Source organism: Delphinapterus leucas, chromosome 2, assembly GCF_059928025.1.
Source record: "Delphinapterus leucas isolate spDelLeu-1000000601 "Yukka" chromosome 2, BTC_Dleu_Yukka2, whole genome shotgun sequence".
NCBI lineage: Eukaryota > Metazoa > Chordata > Mammalia > Artiodactyla > Monodontidae > Delphinapterus > Delphinapterus leucas.
In genome coordinates, this window is record NC_143130.1 from 54,756,624 (window position 1) to 54,774,988 (window position 18,365).

Below are 18,365 nucleotides of genomic sequence, written 5' to 3' on the forward strand. Positions count from 1 at the left end.
TCCCTTGTTTTTACTCAAAATATCTATACATAGTACTGTTTTGCACCTTGATTTTTGTCCCCTAACAAGAAACTTGAAGAGCTTTCCATATCATACCAAACCATGGGAACCTGCCTTGTTCTTTTTTATATGTACATAGACTTTCACTGTATGAATCCAACAGAATTCAAGTAACACGTACTGATGAGTATGTGGGTGTGTGCGGTCACGCACAGTGCCACAGAGTATGTCATTCCACACATACACAAGGAAATCCACAGGACGGATTGCCCAAGTGGGACTGCTGAGTGAGAGCACATTTATGATTTCTACAAGCATTGCCAAATTACCTTCCAAAAACATGAACCAACTTACGTTCCTGCCAACCTTGTATGAGCTTGCCTGTTTCTCCAGCCTTACTAACAGAATATGTATGGAGTTTTGCCCATCTGATAGTTAAAAATGATATCTCATTTGTTTTTAATGTACATATATCTCTTATAATGAGTAAGGTAGAACATCTTATCATGTTTAAAGGCCATTTATATTTCCTTTTCTATCAACTGTGCAAGTGCTTTGCATATTTTTCTCTTGTACTGCTGATCATTTTTTTGTCACTTCTAAGAATTCTTTACATACTAGAGAGAATTCTTTACATACTAGCACTATTTCTATGATATGACTTGTCAATATTTTCCAGTTTGTTGTTTTGCCCTTTGACTTTGCTTATGCTGTTTTTGCCTTCTTTTTTTTTTTACGTACTCAAATTTATTAATCTTTTCTTTTGGCTTCTGGATTTCAAGCCATAGAAAGGCCGTCAGCACTCCAAACTTATGGAGGCATTCTCCCACATGAGAGAATTTGAAAACATTTTATGACTTCATCTTTCGTGATTAAGTCTTTGCTCTACCTGGAATCTATCCTGGTACAAAGTGTGAGGTATGGATCCAACTTGGTGTTTTAACACTGGATCCACGTTTCATAAGATGACTGGTCAAGGGGCTTGCATGGTTTGTGCCCACCCCTTCCAAGAAAGCCAGCCTACTCCTCAGGGACAGACAGTCATCCAAATGCACCATTGGGTTTGCTTATTTTTTTATTCAAATTTGCTTAAATTAAACCACTTTTTTATCTGAAAGTCACAGCTACAGCAAACCTATCTAACAAAGCTCTGTCTCTCCCAGCCAGAGGGAGGGGATTTGCAACAGGGTCAGGGTCAAGAACAGGGTTCCCATGGATTTGGGAAGAGGGATCATTTTCGGTGGGAAGAGCACTTCCCCCCTTGAGTCTCCCAGAGAGGTGCCTTTGCCAGCCGGTCGAATACAACATCCACAAGCTGGGTGTTAGGCTGGTGGTACAGGGTACACCCCAGCCCAGGAGACCCCTAAACAAGGAGCCCTTCTGATGAGCTGGCTCCCCATCAACCAGGAGCATCCCCTCTACCTCACCTTGAGCCTCTACTCTGTGTCCAGGGGTGATGAGTAAGGTGGTCAGATTTACTTCTCACTTCTCTGCACTCTGGATGGAGAATTCCAATAACTGTTGGTGCCCTAGGAGCAGGGTACAGGGTGGCCAGTTAGAATACATGGCACCCTGTTCAAATAAACAGTGAATACATTTTTAGTGTAAGTGTTTCCCAAGTATTGTTTGGGGTATGCTTATACTTTAAAAATCATTCATTGCTTTTTAGGAATTCAAATTTAATTGGGCATCGTGTGGTTTTATTTGCTAAATCTGGCAACCCTAGAAGGATGCAAGAGTTAGAACAAAGAATTTGACTACTTCAGATCTTCTTTCACCCACAGATTTGCTTAACAGCATGGAGGGTGTATGAATAAACCTACACCTGGAGAGGATGAGAAAAGCCCATCTCTCCCCTGCTCCAAAGAGCCCAGATTTGTGCATCGGAGGAATATTTGCATACAGGGAACATCTGGTCCATGAATTTTTTCTTGGCCAAAACATGATGGGTAGGACAGTGATCACATAGGAGGCCGTTGGACACATGAGTTGGTAGTCACCTCCCAGAAGGAAGCCGGGCTTACCTCTCACTGTTTTACAGATTGACCAGAAGCAGTTCAACAAAATCCTCGATCTGATTGAGAGCGGAAAGAAGGAGGGAGCCAAGCTGGAATATGGGGGCTCGGCCATGGAAGACAGGGGGCTCTTCATCAAACCCACTGTCTTCTCAGAAGTTACCGACACCATGCGGATCGCCAAAGAGGAGGTACTGGGGCTGCAGGAAAAACCATGTCCCGTGGTGCCCTGTGCTGAGCTGGGGCCCGGGGGCGGGGGAAGGGGGCTGGGCCTTTCAAACCTGAGTCTTCTCCAGGGACCAGGGATCCCAGAAATCTCTGTGAAGGGACTGTTTTCCTTTTTCCTGTGGCCTTTTCCCTCTCCTTAGGGGTCCTTTGGAAGCCGTCCTGCTCCTGGGACCCCTGAGCCCTGTGTAGAGTTTGTCCTAGCCCCCAGTTCCACGCATTGCTCATCGTCTCCAGGGAACAACAATCCCTCTTCTGTCTTCTAACATGTCCTCAGGTTAGCCTAGGGTGGAGGGCCATTGCAACCTGTGCATTTTGTCAGGAATCGAGCCATGGATTCAGGGCCCAAAGCTGCCTTCAGTTCCCCCAGACCGAACTTAAATGACAAGTGTTCATTCCAAAAACATGTCCTGGCTAGAAGTCTCTTTGAAGTTTTCCATCATGGGCATCCTTAGAAATGGTGGAAATTAAGATGGCCCCCAATAAGAGCGTAATTCTAACTGTGTCTTTCAGTGCCACTGTTAAGCTAGTTACAACTAGTTCCCACCTGAGTCCCAGGTGCTTGGACCCCGGAATGTGGCCTTTTGGGGCACATGAAAGAGTGAATCACTGCCGAAGTCTTCCCGGTTCGAGCCTTTTATACACTTTCTCCTTGAGATTTTTATGTGTTACTAACTGTACCCTGATGGCATGAGACTCAGCTCTTTAAACCTCTCTATGACAAGCTCCGTGGGAACCAGGGCAGGTATTTCAGCAGGCTGACCCTGTCCTGCTGGGCTATGGTGCTGAACATTGAATCAGTTACAAGCTCCTTTCAAAATCACCTTTAAATATTCAGCCTGTAGCTCTTTCCTTTCCTTTGCTATGTTGTAGATGGTGAGGAGCACTGCCTCACTCCCTCCCCTGGGAGTTATTAGGGAAACATTTTAGGTCATCTTCATTGATAGAAAATGCAGCACCAAGAGACCAGGGCCTGCAGTCTGTGCCTGCAAACACCCTTCACAATAACTTTCCAAGAATGACTTCCAAGGTTTTGTCTTCAGTGCATCCCAGCATGCAGGGGCTTCTCCAAAGCTTGAAGCTGGGGCTTCTAGAAGCCCTGACCACATTGAGAGAGCTTCGACCCAACGTATTATTTTGGTTGTTATTTTTTATTTTTGTTTAATTCAGTCTTTCCCTTGGGATTTCAACCATCACACAGCTAAAAAGATGTTTGGATTCTCTCCTTCAGTTATCCTCTTCGTGCGTGTGAGCACTGTGGGTGTTTGAAAAAAGCATAAACGAAGGAAGTGCCTGCTCAGGGCATACATGCTTCATTCCAGCAGCTTCTCACTGCCATTCTTCCAATTAATCATAGATTTTTGGACCGGTGCAGCCAATACTGAAGTTCAAAAATATCGAAGAAGTGATAAAAAGAGCAAATAGCCTTGAATACGGACTAACAGCAGCTGTGTTCACAAAAAACCTCGACAAAGCACTGAAGCTGGCTTCCGCATTAGAGTCTGGAACGGTCTGGTGAGTAGAGCATGTGCTCGGCCCCCCTGAGCTGCCGGCCAACTGGCTTCCTTACCCTTCTGTTAACAAAGAGCTTTTAGTCGTACATATGCGCCAAGCACTGTCTAAGCACTTTGCTCCATCCTCATGACCACCTTCTGAGAGGGGTACTGTTATCGCCCCCATTTTACAGATGAGGAAATCAAGAGACAGAGAGACTGTGTGACTTGCCCAGGGTCACACAGCTAGTATGTGGCAGAGCAGAGCTCAGGACCAACTGTCCAGCTCTGATGCCCATGCTCTTGACCACCGTGTTGGGCCACCCCTTATTTTTTATTCTAATTCTAAGAGCAGCACGTGCTCTTGTGCAAAGTATGGATGAAAGTTCCTGTTTCACCAATAATTCTGATTACACTATCCCCATTTTAAAGATAATATTAGAAGATAAATATGAATTGGAGGCCAAGAAGCAGGAGAACTTTGAGGTCAGGGCCTGTCTCATTTCAGAGCTAATTCTTATTGCCTTCGCCATAATTTTCCTCTTCCTTTTTCTCCCTTTGTCATTCCCTTTCTATCCCAGTGAGAAGCTTTATACTTCAGAATATTCAAATTTTAGTTTCTGGTGGTAAGAGCAAGAAGGCAGAGATCAAAAACACTGTTTTCATGATTAAAACCTTGACAAAAAGTCTCCTTTAGGTGACGCTCTACACCAAGTGCCTAGTAGCTGCAACACCTGAGGTCCAGCTGGGTCCTCTCCTGGTGACCCTGAACTTCTCTTTATTCTCTCTCCAGGATCAACTGCTACAATGCCATCTACGCACAGGCTCCATTTGGTGGCTTTAAAATGTCGGGGAATGGCAGAGAACTGTAAGTGTTTCTGTCACTCCATACCTGTCAGCAGGGCCGATAAAAGATACACTAGATCTGCAGTGTATGGCAAATGGTGGCCCACCCTCCAGTCCACTGAGCTCTCCCCTGTGCTGTGCTTTCCCCCTGGGCTGTGCCGTGTCCCCCATCTTCTCTCCCCTTCCTGCCCTTCCCTACCCTCATCCTCACGCCACCCCAGGACCGACCCCCAGCCTCAGCATATGTGTCCTCCCTAGCACCCATCCCATGTGGAGATGTTCAGTAGGTACTTGACCTAGGCTCACTGCAGGACAGGGCAGAGCTGGGAAGTGCACTTTCCACCAGACGCAGGATGTCATTACTCACTCAAACCCTGGCCCTCAGCAGGGAGGATGGGCTCTCTCCCAGGTCAGGCTGTGGCCCTTCTGCCCACAAGCAAGTTCCCAGGGACAGAGCGTGGGTGACTCTGGCTCCTCCTCAGTGCCTTTTCAGAGGGATACTGCAACATGCTGGGCCTCCGAGCCTCTGTCAAACCCACCGCACACTCCTTCATGGTGCCCTTCTGTCTTGCCCTTTGGGAGGCTGTGCTCCATAGACCTAGACTAATGGATGGATCTTCTGTGTCTGGCCCAAGATAAAAGGCCCAGGCCTAGAGCTAGATGGAGTGTTCTGGGGGTGGGCACGCTGTGGTTTCCAGCCAGATGCTGCCTTCTCTCCCACATCTTTCTTGGTGGTCGTTGGGGTTTTATTAGCCTTTGTGGACAAATAGCTTGTAGGATCAATCTTCCCAGGGAAACCATCTGTGACAACACACAGGGTCATTCCTGGAACATCTCAAAGGACTCCGAGCTCTTCCTCTTATTTAAACAGTTTGTATTATTTATATACAGATGCATCACTTCGTACTTATTTGTACATCTTCCAGTAGGAGCACTCAAATGCTTCCCCTTGGCTTGGGCCTTAGTGGGGCCTTTGGGCAGCTACCCTTCCAGATTCTTAATCAAGATGTATGAAGGAATGAACGGGGCTGGCTTCCATCCCTGAGCAAATGCTCTTGACCAGTCTCCAGGGAATTGGGGGCCCTTCCCCCTTCTCAGTCCTTCTTTCTCATTCATCCTGACTCATGGCAATACAGCAGAGCCATCTGAACATCTGAGTAGAGTGTGTCCATTTGTGTCCCCCTAATTCCTAAAATTGGTTTGCCCTTCCAGAACCTCAGTAAATTCTTGGCCATGAAGACCCTTTACAGAAACCTTGTTCCCTCTGTTGAATGGCTTGTTTGTGTTGTGTTCTGTGAGCCTCTGTTCATTACCTCTTCACACTCACCTGTCCACCAGGGACATGAGACCTGGGCTGGGATTACCTGCATCACCTCTAGGGCCCACCAATAGCACTGGCCACAGCTGACATTTGCTGAGCACGGACTCTGCCGACCTCTATCTGAGAGCCTTGCACATGTTAAGGCATGCCATCCTTACAACAGTCCCTGGGATAATCTGAGCCCACTCAGGCTGCTGGGACAGAATACAGTAGACTGGTGGCTTAAACAACAAACATTTATTTCTCCACTTCTGGAGGTTCAATATCCAGGTGTCTGTTGAGGACCCTATCTTCCTGGTTCACAGGCAGCCGTGTTCTCTCTGTGTCCCCATGGAGTGGAAGGGAGGAAAGTGTTCTCTGGGGTCTCCTTTATAAGGACACTAATCTCATTCATGAGGGCTCCACCCTCTTGACCTAATCACCTCCTAGAGGCCTCACCTCCTAATTTCTTCACATTAAGGATTAGGGCTTCAACATTTGAATTTCAGGGGGACACACATGTTCAGTCTACTGCAGGTAGGTACTACTGCTACCCCTGTTTTTGGATGAGGAAACTCAGGGATGCCCAGAGAGGTCCTGTGCCTTACCCAGGTCACACTACCAGTAAGTGACAGAGTTGGGATTGAACTCTTAAACCCACCACACCACAGGGCCTTGCTCAGTAGGGGTCACCTCTGTGAGCCACCTGGGATGAAGCCAGCCAGGGTACACAGAGTCATTTGTCTCCTCGCTCTGCTGCTTCAACCAGTCAGGTTGTGACAGCTGTGGGACCCAGAACCCCACAAGGCCTTCCTCACAGAGGCCAGGCACAGCCTCCTCCCACAGCAAGAACTTCAGTCCCCAAAGCAGATGTCCTTGGATGCAGGAAGGGTGTGTGGGGCCCACCTGACTTCTAGGCAACTGACTCACACCCACTATTACTGCTTTTCTCACCTGTGTCTCCCTCCCCATCCCTGGTGGCACTGCCTGCCCGCTGCAGAACAGGGCAGGGGAGTATCCGCTGCACTCAGTCCGTGTGTCATCCTGCCGGTTAGCCAAAATTGGGACTTTTGTGGATGTCTGTTTTTTCGACCCTTGGCATATATTTTCCCAAAGCTTTTGATAAAGTACTTTAACATAATCCACAAGGAGACTGGAAACTGGCTTGAAAACCAATTTCCGTTTTCAGTTGTCTCTAATTAATGTCTTCACGTTGCAATGAGTTCCCCTTTTTTATGCTGGAGCACTATGCGGTGGATTCCATGGTTTTCCCCATCCCCGGCCACCTGGGTGGGGCTGGCTATCTGCCGCCCACCCACGGGCCCCTCTGGGATCTCTCCCTGTACAGGTCTTGGGATGAAGCCTGCAATTTCTCTTCCTCCTGGACACTTTTCTTAGTTCTTTGTTTTGCTTTGCAATATAGTAACAAAAAAAATGCACACTGTAGAGACATGTGGGAAGTCAAGGTCTCCCTCCCCTGACCCTCAATCCCATTTGTTAGAGGTAACCACTGTCCCATCATCCATTTTATTCATTTTGTTCACTTGTTCATTTGTTCACTGGCATATATTTACTGAGCACCTTTGATGCCCCAGGCACATGCTAGGCTCTGAGCACACAGCAGTGAACTCTATAAACAGCAGTGCCAATGCCCACAACATTCTGGTGAGGTCCAATGGAAGAAAGGCTGAGCTTATGGATGAGTGAGCGCCAAGGTGGTCACAACTGGGTGAGAAACCATTTAGGAAGGGCCACAGGGGGTCAAATAAGAATGACAAGAACTTGAACTAGGGCAGTGACTGCAGGAATAAAAAGAATGAGGTGATTCATGCACTTAATCTTACAGGAGTGATTTCATATTGGACTTACTAGTTATGTGCTAATTCAGCATGATTTTATCACTTGGTTTGCTTTTCTTTCTTTATGCAGTTGAGAAATCATTAACTGCGTTGAATTTTTACAGTACAATACGATGTGCTCATTTTTAAAGGTTATTGTACATTTTCTATACATACAATGGATGTAAACATGTATTTTTTTTCTGTTTTCAAATGACTTGGGAGGAAAATACTTTTTGCTCTTAAGAAAGGGTTTTGGATATCCTAACCTTCTTTTTATTGGTGGTCTCCTATGATGGACTTTTGAGTTATTTCCAAGGGGTTTTGCTGCTACAGACCATGCTGATGTTCTTCCTTGCGCATAAATCTTTATGCACTTGTGGGGAATTGTTCTCAGAATAAATTCCCAAAATTGGGTAACCCAGCACATGAAAAATGGGCTCCCACTCTTGGTTTGCATTCCTTTAATTGTAAGGGGTTGAGCACCTTATTAACACTTATTGGTAATCTTTATTTTTCTTCTGCAAACTGACTATTCATGTCTTTTGTTGATTTTTCCATTTGTTTTTTTAAATTGGTTCGTAAGAGCTTTTTGTGTATTAAGGAAAACAGCACTCTGTTTCTCACACAGTGTTGTAAATGTAATTTTTTTCTAGTTTATAATTTGCCTTTGGGTTTTTTTATGGAGTTTTCTGCTCTGCAAAAGTTGAATTTAGCATTCTGTATATGGCTTTTATATTTTGTTATGTTTAGAAAAAATTACAAAATAATTCACCCATTGTCATGTATCATTCTTGAACTTTGTTTTAGGACACTACCAAAGAACTCAATGACATATTAACAATAAAATAATAATATTACTTTTTACCATTTACTTTTTACCTAGCACATAGTAGGTAAATTTGCTCTATTTGAATCAACTCTAATCATTATAACTATAGGGAGGTGATGGTATTCCAATTCTACAGATGATGATATTGAGGCTCAGGGAAGGCAAAAAAACTTGCCTTAACTGCATAGCCAGTAGTTATCCAGCTTGAGCTACCTCAGAATCCCATAGCTTGTGAATCCCCTGGCTGTTAAGGCACAGATTTCTGGGCCCCGCCCCTAGGTTCAGTAGATGTATTAATTTCCTATTGCTGCTACAATAAATAACCACAAAATTAGTGGCCTAAATAACATTAATGTATTATCTCACGGTTCTGAAGGATAAAAATCTGACATGAGTCAGCTAATTAGCAATTTTAATTCCATCTGCAACCCTAATTCCCCTTTGTCATATAACCTAATATTTTCAAAGGTTCAGAGAATTAGGATGTGGACGCCTTGAGGGGGGCATTATTCTGCTTACCACAGTAGGTCTGGGGGACCTGAGTCTCTGCATTTCGAGCAAGTTCTGAGGTGAGGCTGGTGCTGCTGGTCTGGGGGCCACACTTTGAGAAGCTCTGGTCTAAGGGATGAGATGGGATTCTGTCTCGAGTGTTTCTAGCTACAGAGCCTCCATGGCCACCTCTTTTCCTAAACAGGTGCACATTCTTATTTACATAATGGCAGAGCAAGTCTTGTAGAGGCTTTTAAATCGATCCAAAGCCACCTCTTGGTTCTGGGAAGGGGATCTGCCCTAAGGATGACTCATGATGCCTGAGATGGGTCACTGGGCTCTGCAAGACTTAAGGAAAGGATGTATACCAGAAACACGGACTCAAAGGCTGCGGACTTCCTCATGTCCACTCTGCTAACATCCGCGCCCCTTGCCGCTCCATACTGGCCTCACTCTTCTTACAGCTGGTCCCCAGCTCCAGGTCCTCTATGTCCCTGCCCAGCATGGATGCTCTGGCCACATACCCGGTCAATAGCTTCGGGCCTCTGCCTCTTCTGTCTCTTCAAGCAGCTCCACCCAGGGATTTACCACTTTGTTTTAAATCCCCTTCATCCTTTGAAGGCAAACCCTTAGTCCTTCTGAATATTTCAGAAGCATCACACACACACAAAACTTGACATTTAACCTTCAGTTACATTTCCAGGTACTTAAACTTACTAATGGTCTTACAGTCCTTAGACTCTATTAAGTCCTCACATTCTGGCCTTTGCACAGACTCCAGACTGCCCAACAGAGTACTAGCCTGTGAAGCATTAGAACTCGGTTCACACAGAATGGCTAAGTGCCTGCCCATGTTATATCTCCCTCTTTTCTGTGATCACAGAGGTGAATATGCGCTGGCTGAATACACAGAAGTGAAAACTGTCACCATCAAACTCGACGACAAGGACCCCTGAAGGAAAGGCAGGCTCCTTCCTCAAACATCTGACAGCTGAATGTGGCAGATCTAACTTGCTGAAGAGAAACCTACATTCTGACCTTCCTGGGGTGCTTTCTTCTGGAGACTTTAAATCTACTGGATTTGAACGATTTCTATTTTCCTCTCACACTCCTGTTTCATTGACCAAAATGTTGTGTGTGAAATTGTAGTCCTGCTTGGGGATGGGACTAGTGGCCATTTCTGTTTTCCACTTTCCACCAGATCCTGGGGACAGTAAGGAGGCTCAGGGTGTTGTCAACAGGAAGTGGTATTTGAAGTATCGAGCAGTAGCTTAAAAATGCTTTGTTGACTCTGACTCCAGTAAGAATTTGGAAAAACAAAATCCCTGCGTGTTCTGCAAACAGGGCTCTGTACCTGCGGGTTCCTCAGGGTTACCTGCCCACAAAACAAGCCCCTCCTACCATTCAGTGGGAAGGAATAGCAGTAAGTTTAAAAAAAAGTTAAAAACAAGGTTGGGAGTATCAGATGTGGGGAGCCTTGGGGAAGCACGTACCATGGAAGGGTCCTGAAGGCCTTGGATGTGAATGGTCTTCAAGGACTGTATCTTGACATTGACAATGGAACTCAGCTTAAAACCAATACTGCCTTTGGAATGTGACCAAATCAACAGCCCAAAGAGCTTATCTAATGCTATGTCATTGTCTACCTTAACCAAGGCACTTTCTTAGGCAGGAAATGTCGCTAGTGTCACCATCGCTGCTAAAGACCCAGTGCTCTAACACTACAACAGTATAGCAAATCCTAGGATCATTAAGTCCCACATTTTACAAATTAGAGCCATAATTTGCTTTTCCCAATTATGCATTTCTACCACTTGCCTATGTAGTTTTCCTTTTCTCCAGTTGGGGTATCAACACTTTAGTAAGACGTACACAACTGAAAAGACTGCTGTTATAATACAGCCCTGGTTTTTCAAAGTCCTACTTTGATATTAATTAGTGATTGATTAACAAATAATATCTGGACTTCATGGAGGAACTGGGTCTGCTACTGCAGTGGCCTGAGCACAGCAATAACAGGTTGTGAATTTTTCTTTTCCTCTTTGTGTATCCAAAGGATGTGCAATTCCAAGTTTTAACTTGGAAAACTGAAAGTGTTCCCATATAGCTTTAAAAACACAAAACCAAACTGAAATTGTGTTATTCAGATACTTTTACTAACTAGTACTTTTCTAACGGTGCTTATGTTTGAGAATTAAGTTATGTTTGAGAATTAAATTGGGGCGGCAGTAATAAAATGGAGGTCAGTGTCAAAACCAGTGTATGTATAGAGAAAGTCTTAGGTGAAGTGAGGTTATCATTCTTGTTGGAAATATGCACTATGCAATTCACCTTCTCTCAATCAGTTAACACATCACTTAGACTACCAGTCACGTGTTAAATCAGGATTTGACTTCATACACTGAATTTTCAGGATTTTATCTCAAGTAACTATAAACACTAACCTTGATAATAATACATTAGAGGGTTCTTATTCTTTCATTGTACAATAATGCCTTTAATATGAAATGCTACATTATTTATAATTGGTATAATGTATCTTTTTATAGTTGTAAGTAAACAGAGGTGATGTATTTAACCTTCTGTAATATACTGTATTTATCTATATAGTATTAGATTTCACTTCTGTTAAGGTTTACTCCTGTGGTATGGTTTAAAAAATCTACTGGCCTGGGAATTCTGACCCTAACTGCAGATTGTGTTCAGCAATGCAACAACTACAAAATAAAATCAGATATTTGAGAAAATTATGTTTTTTCATTTAAAGATCAGACCCCTTTTCATTCTGAGGCTGACCTTTTTCTTAGAACTTTGGTACAAAATGGCTTGTAATAAAGTGGTATCAATCACTTAAGGACAAAATTACATTTGCTCAATCCATCAAGTTGCACTCTTAGCTTGAGTGTGAAACTCACTTCTATGGTTTTGGGGGTGGACCAGGCAGCAAGCTTGGCCTCAGAGGCTCTGCATCTTAGTTGGTGAAGTTGAAGCTGTCATCTGAGCTGACTCAGTCCCTTTTTATCATAAAGTGATGAGGAGATGTGAGTGTGGCAAATGGTGGGGAAGATTGCATGGGGATTTAGGGAAGACACTGTATCCTGCAACTGTGTGCACAAGCATCCATTTTTGCCACTTTTTTCCACGAGGATCTCGGTGCCTGGGTTTAACTTACCTAAAGTTTCTAAGGCTTCAAATCAGTAAGCCTCAATCACCAAGTCATATGCTGACACTGAAGTTGGATCGAGAATATTCCTGTACTTGGTTAGGTCCACCAAGTTCAACCATGCCTGTCGTATTGAGAGTCCATATCATTTTGGCCATGTAGAGGTAAAGCTCCACCCTTTCAGAGAAAACTTAAGGGAGGCTTGGATCAGATCCCTTTTAATATATGCACTTGTGTATGCTTTAATGCATTTAGAAACCTCCCATTTCCCAATCAAAATGTGAGCAGAAAATTCAAGGAAAATGGCATTACCTTCATTTGGTTTACCATGAAGTTTTACCATGAAGGTAACCATTCTGAGGACATATACTGGCTGTGGTGTGTGTACATGTGTGTGTGTACATGCCTGCCCTTGTGTGCCTGTCGGGGTGGGGCACAGTAGGTTGGCACATTCTCTAAAAGTGGACCCTTTGGAATGCCCTAGCTTCTCCTGATGGTGGACCAAGCCCTTTTAATGTTCTTGCTCCTAGCATGTGGTTGACTTGAGCTTGAAGGTGGATAATTAGGGACATTTTTTAAGTGTCCAAGGAGAAATGTCTGAGGAAACAGAATACCCAGATGAAGGGAGGTGACTAGAAGAACTGAGGGGTCAGTCAATCACTACACCTTCAGAAAGCAGAAAGGGCAGGTCAGGGAGGTAGCTTCCAACTGACCCCACCTTAGGAGGAGTCAATCCAACATGAGATGCTGGTCAGCAGGGGTCAAGAAGCAGAAAGAAATCTTAACTGACCTGTAGCAGTCACCTCATGCAAACCTGTAACACATGCCAATGGATAGAGTTAAATGCTGGGATACAACCAGCTCAAAACAGGCCACCCATGTGACAAGTGTCCTGGCTATTTTCTACAGTGGAGACATTTCCAAGCCGATTCCCAAGCTCATTTAAAAGGGGAATTGGGGCTTCCCTGGTGGCGCAGTGGTTGAGAGTCTGATGCAGGGGACACGGTTTCATGCCCCGGTCTGGGAAGATCCCACATGCCACGGAGCTGCTGGGCCTGTGAGCCATGGCTGCTGAGCCTGCACATCCGGAGCCTGTGCTCCACAACGGGAGAGGCCACAGCAGTGAGAGGCCCGCATACGAAAAAAAAAAAAGGAAATTGCCCTGAGAAAACCATAATTCAAAAAGAGTCATGTACCACAATGTTCATTGCAGCACTATTTACAATAGCCAGGACATGGAAGCAACCTAAGTGTCCATCAACAGATGAATGGATAAAGAAGATGTGGCACATATATACAATGGAATATTACTCAGCCATAAAAAGAAACAAAATTGAGTGATTTGTAGTGAGGTGGATAGACCTAGAGTCTGTCATACACTGTGAAGTAAGTCAGAAGGAGAAAAACAAACACCGTATGCTAACACATATATATGGAATCTAAGGGGAAAAAAATGGTTCTGAAGAACCTAGGGGCAGGACAGGAATAAAGACGCAGACGCAGGAATGGACTTGAGGACACGGGGAGGGGACGGGTAAGCACGGATGAAATGAGAGAGTGCCATGGACTTATATATACTACCAAATGTAAAATAGATAGCTAGTGGAAAGCAGCCGCATAGCACAGGGAGATCAGCTCGGTGCTTTGTGACCACCTAGAGGGGTGGGATAGGGAGGGTGGGAGGGAGACGCAAGAGAGAGGAGATATGGGGATATATGTATATGTACAGCTGATTCACTGTTATAAAGCAGAAACTAACACATCATTGTAAAGCAATTATACTCCAATAAAGATGTTTAAATAAATAAATAAAATAAGAGGGAAATTGAATTGCCCCCATCCCCGTGGGCTATGTCAGCTCCCTGGTCATCGCACTGGGCGTGCGCTTCCTCACGGTATCGCTAGATGGCAGAGCCGCGCGCCTTGCAGGGGGCGCCTCACCGCCATCGCCGGGCTCACCCAGAACCGTGGACGCCACGCCCTGCAATTTATTAGGGACTTTTCGGTAGCAATCATACTGCCTCCTTTTGCATACTGGAATTAGAACCGCAGTGGTGAGGGCAGGATTGCAAAACTGCACCCACACTTTTGGAAGGGCGTCTGGTCTAGGAGAGCTGGAGGGGCAGCCTCTAGGGAGCAAAGCTAAGCTGCCCCATGGCCCCCTCGGCAAACAGGGGCCCAAGGAGCTTGTCCAAGTGGTCACTGCCTGGATTATCTGCAAGGTCATAGGTGGAGGTGGGGGTGGGGGTGGGGCTGCAGCTGCCCGGCTTTTGTGAAATAGCAGTGGTGGCAATTTGTCTCTGTTCCTTGAGAATGTTCCAGTCATAACATTACATAGGAGGAGCCTGGGGTGCGGGTCCTGCCAGGGTGCAGAACCATCCGCTTTTTTCCAAGCAGGTTTCTCTCTCCCCGGTGGGCACGTGGAGCCGAATCCGATGCCTGCCTGCAAGCATGGACGTGCATCTTTATGATCTGCGTTTGGATAATGGCCTCAATCGTGGTAACATACTTATATTAGGTTGAAACATAATAAATTGCCTACACTCCCTCATGTTTGTCTACCACACCACCCACCAAAAAAAACCCAGACAATTTAAAATGATTCACCAGTGACATCTTTGTATATATCCATAATTAAAGGTTCCACCTTCCACCAAACTGGAATAGTTTGCAAACTATTAAAGCTTTAAAATTACATATTTCTAGTCTGCTCTATAAAGAGGTGTACACAAATGAAAATTCCCGTCTTTTTAATATTTACTGCCAGAATCTACGACCCACATATACTAGTCAGAAGTTCATCAGCGAATCTTGCTGCTGAGCGGAACAGAGGGCCAGGGAAAGCGGGGTTGAGCCGAAAACCAACCAATCTCACCGCTGCTCCTGCCCCGCGTGGAGAGCAGGGTACCCAAACTTGGAGGAGACCTCGCGCTAGAAGGTCTCCCGCGGGCCCTGTGGTCACCCGGGCGGGAGCAGTGAGTGTGATCACCCGGGGTTTACGGTGAGGGAAACTGAGGCTGGCGGCCGCAGGGACTCCTCGTGCCCATTGTGGGGAGGCCTCTCAGCGGCTGACCCTCGCCCCGCTCGCTCTTCGCGCCGCCCGCCGCCCGCCCTCCTCAGGATTGAGGAAGTGCGTCTGGCCCGGCCCGGCCCCGGCGCGCGGCCCGAGGCGCAGGGGCGGAGGGCAGAGGGGCTGCCTGGCCCCGATCCGCCGCTGTCCTCCCGGTCCGCGCGCAGCCCCGCGTCCCAGGCGCCCGCGGCCCTGCCCGCAGTCGCCTCAGGTAAGTGCTGACCCGGCCCGCGCCCCGTCGTGGACCCGCCGCCTCCTGCTGCGCGACCCCGCATGGAGCCCTGGGCCCTGCAGTCCAGGCCCGGGGCGCGGGGCGATCCCGGGCTCACGGCCCCGCCGCCTCCCGCCGCGCTCGCGGGGTGCCGGGTGTGTGGGCCCAGGCGGGGAACCCGAGGCCTCGCGGGACGGCACCGGGGCGGGGGGGAGCAGACACCAAGCAACAAAAGGAAAATACACCAGGACGTCTACACATTTCCTCCACCTTGGGAGAAAACCCCTTGCTTCAAGTTGGAGCGGGCCGTGCGAGCGCGCGTGTGTACGGGAGTGTGAGTCTGAGTGTGTGGGTGTCGGAGAGGCACTGCCCGGGAGGCTGTCTGCCGGCACGGCCTGGCAATGCAAGACGGCCGAGCGCCTTCGCCCTCTTCGGAAAGTCCGGTGCACGCTTCTCGCCCGAGGGTCCGGATAAAACCCGCCATCTCCTTGGTGGTCTCTGCGGCCGACCTTCCAAGGCGGGGGCGCAGATGAGCGCGGTCGGGGCTGGGGGAAGGCTGGGGTCGGAGGGAGATGGTAACGGCGGAGTATAGGGATCTCTGCGGTCGGTCCACCCTGCTCCTTCACGTTCTGAGGCCATGAAGTTTTCCTCCCACAAGCACATCCCCCTGCAAGGATCAGAGAAGTATAAAAACAGGAGCGTGCCGTTTTGTTTTTAGCGAGCCTCTCACCAAATGCACTGTTTTGAGAGTTTGCTACTCACTCCCATTGTATTCAAATTCCTCGGGCATTAAAGGGGCAACTAGAATATACAAGATTTTGAAAAATGTTTAACATTCAACTCCTTTTGTGGTCTGACTTATCTTTGTTTATGTCCTGGAAGAATAAAAAATTAAGTTAAAAACGTACAAACCCCACACCTAATGTGTCCCTACAGGAGGTCTGGGGATGTGCCAAACCTCTCCCTCCCCCAGGCTTCCACACCTCAGGGAGTGGCCCGTAGTAAACGCAGATGCTCAGATAAAAAACGTGGGAGTTGTCTTCCATCCCATTCCCTCGTCCCTTGAATTCAGTTGTTAGCAAGCCCTGTTGGGTCTACTTCTCACATATGTCCAGATCCGTTCCCTTCCTTCTCACCACCCTGCCTAGTGCAAGGTACTAGCTTCTCTTTCCTGTACAATTGCAGTACTTCCCGTCCCCCACCCCCCCATTCTCTGTTTGGCAGCCAGAGTAATTTATTTTTTGAAAAAAGGTAAATTAGAGAGTGTCTGTCCTCTGCTTGGAACCCTTCAATAGCTTCTTCTTGTGCTTGGCATGAAATCCAGAAGAACTCCTTCCCTGCATATCCCCCAATTGATCTGGCCTCTGCCATCTCAGACCACCTGGCCATTGCCCCACCCAGCCAGCCAGCCACCCTCGCCAAACCCAGCCTCACTCTCACATCCCTCTCTCTATGTCCTTTGGGTTGCCACTGTCTGTGTTCCTACCTTATCTATTTAATTACTGCTTTAACTTACCTGGAAGTCTCTACTGGCACTCCAGGTGTCAGAGACTCTTCCTATGTGCCTACCTTGCTCACTGTTTCATCTTTACTCCCAGAGTTGTCCAGGAGGCACCAAATGCATGCAGGTATAGAGACTGAGTGGTGAATGGACAGCCTTAACTTATTTGTGGCTTTAGACTCATGAAGGGCTTCTGTTCTCATCTGGGCTTGAGAACTACACATTTCTCCGGTTTGTAGCTCTGTAATATTTTGATGTCCACAAATGCATTAAACACGTTTTGTAGGCAAACCAATATTGGTCAAGGGATGCCAATAGTGCAAAGACCATGCGCCAACCAGCTCGACCAGTCTTTTCAAAAAAGAGCTGGATGATAAGAACATTTCTAACACATTTCATTTGCAAGTGTCTTCCAGCTCTTTGGCAGTGGCAGCCCTTTCCAAGCCTCCTGAAAAGACAGCTGAGCAGGTTCAGGATGTTTCTTCCATGTCAGAAAGTTTACTTACTTAACTGTGTCCTCCCCACCAGCTGTAAGTTTCATGAACTCATGAAGCTCACTCCCCATGGAAAGGTCCCAATAAAAACATTTGTAGAAGGAATATCAGGTTCCTTTTTTTCTTTCCCATCAATGGTGAGGTTTTAAAAATTATTAAAATAATTACTATTGCAGGACACTTCCTGAAACCCTCTTTAGGATATATATACTATAATGTAAAGAAAACATGTAACTTGCAACCATTATTTGTTGCATTGATCGGAACCCAAAAGAAGCAGGAAGAAGCAAAGATCCTTTAGAGGACAAAGATTGAGCAAAACTTGAGTTACTTCATCTTAAAACTTCTACCTTAGAGTCTAAGCCAAAATACAAATTATAACTGAAAAACTGTTCCAGTGGCAAAATCCTCCATTGGTAAAATGATTTTCAAAAGGAAACTGAAAATGAAAAGGGGAACAAAATGGCTGGGTGAAGGTTGGCCTAAAATATTCTTAAGATTTTTTTTTTAACTTAAAAACATATATGGTAAGACACTTCTGTTTTCAGAAGGAACATCTACTAGCATTTGGATTTTTTAGGTGTTGTTGGGTATAATTTGTAGCTGATATTGAGAGGCGTTTGAAAGCAGATAACAACTGTGCGCCTTCGTTTCTGAATGTTGCTGTGTGATTTGGAGCCTTTATTTTAAAATGGAGATTCTGTTTTGCTACTTCTCCCTGTCCCCTCTCAAGTTGATTTTCCAGGTTTTGCAATTTACAAAGCTTTGATTGTCTCCTAAATAGTGTCCAGATTGATCATTCCTTCCTTCCTTCTTGGACTTTTCAGGCTCCCAAACTTCAAACATGGATTTTCCCAAGTGTGGTTTCTCTAAACCTTTTGCTCTTTA

The 18,365-nt window shown here is 46.1% G+C and overlaps 2 protein-coding genes across 10 annotated transcripts in view; both read left to right on the forward strand.

The window, feature by feature from the left end:
- The window catches only part of ALDH1A3 (aldehyde dehydrogenase 1 family member A3), a 35,765-nt gene extending 23,965 nt beyond the window's left edge, over window positions 1-11,800 (forward strand). The window contains exons 9-12 of one of the 2 annotated variants that reach the window (XM_089906907.1): window positions 2,042-2,206; window positions 3,598-3,755; window positions 4,527-4,601; window positions 9,922-11,800. In XM_089906907.1, the coding sequence (XP_089763033.1) occupies window positions 2,042-2,206; window positions 3,598-3,755; window positions 4,527-4,601; window positions 9,922-9,994 (471 nt within the window). In that variant the 3' untranslated portion in view covers window positions 9,995-11,800. The remainder of the gene's footprint in view (window positions 1-2,041; window positions 2,207-3,597; window positions 3,756-4,526; window positions 4,602-9,921) is intronic. The other variant, XM_022598906.2, reaches the window with a different exon arrangement.
- Window positions 11,801-15,092: 3,292 nt separating this feature from the next.
- LRRK1 (leucine rich repeat kinase 1) overlaps window positions 15,093-18,365 on the forward strand; it is a 122,993-nt gene continuing 119,720 nt past the window's right edge. For 4 of the 8 annotated variants that reach the window (XM_022598846.3, XM_089906901.1, XM_089906905.1 and 1 more), the window contains exon 1: window positions 15,219-15,482. The gene's annotated coding sequence lies outside the window, so the exon portion shown is untranslated. The other 4 variants (XM_089906900.1, XM_089906902.1, XM_089906903.1 and 1 more) reach the window with 2 other exon arrangements.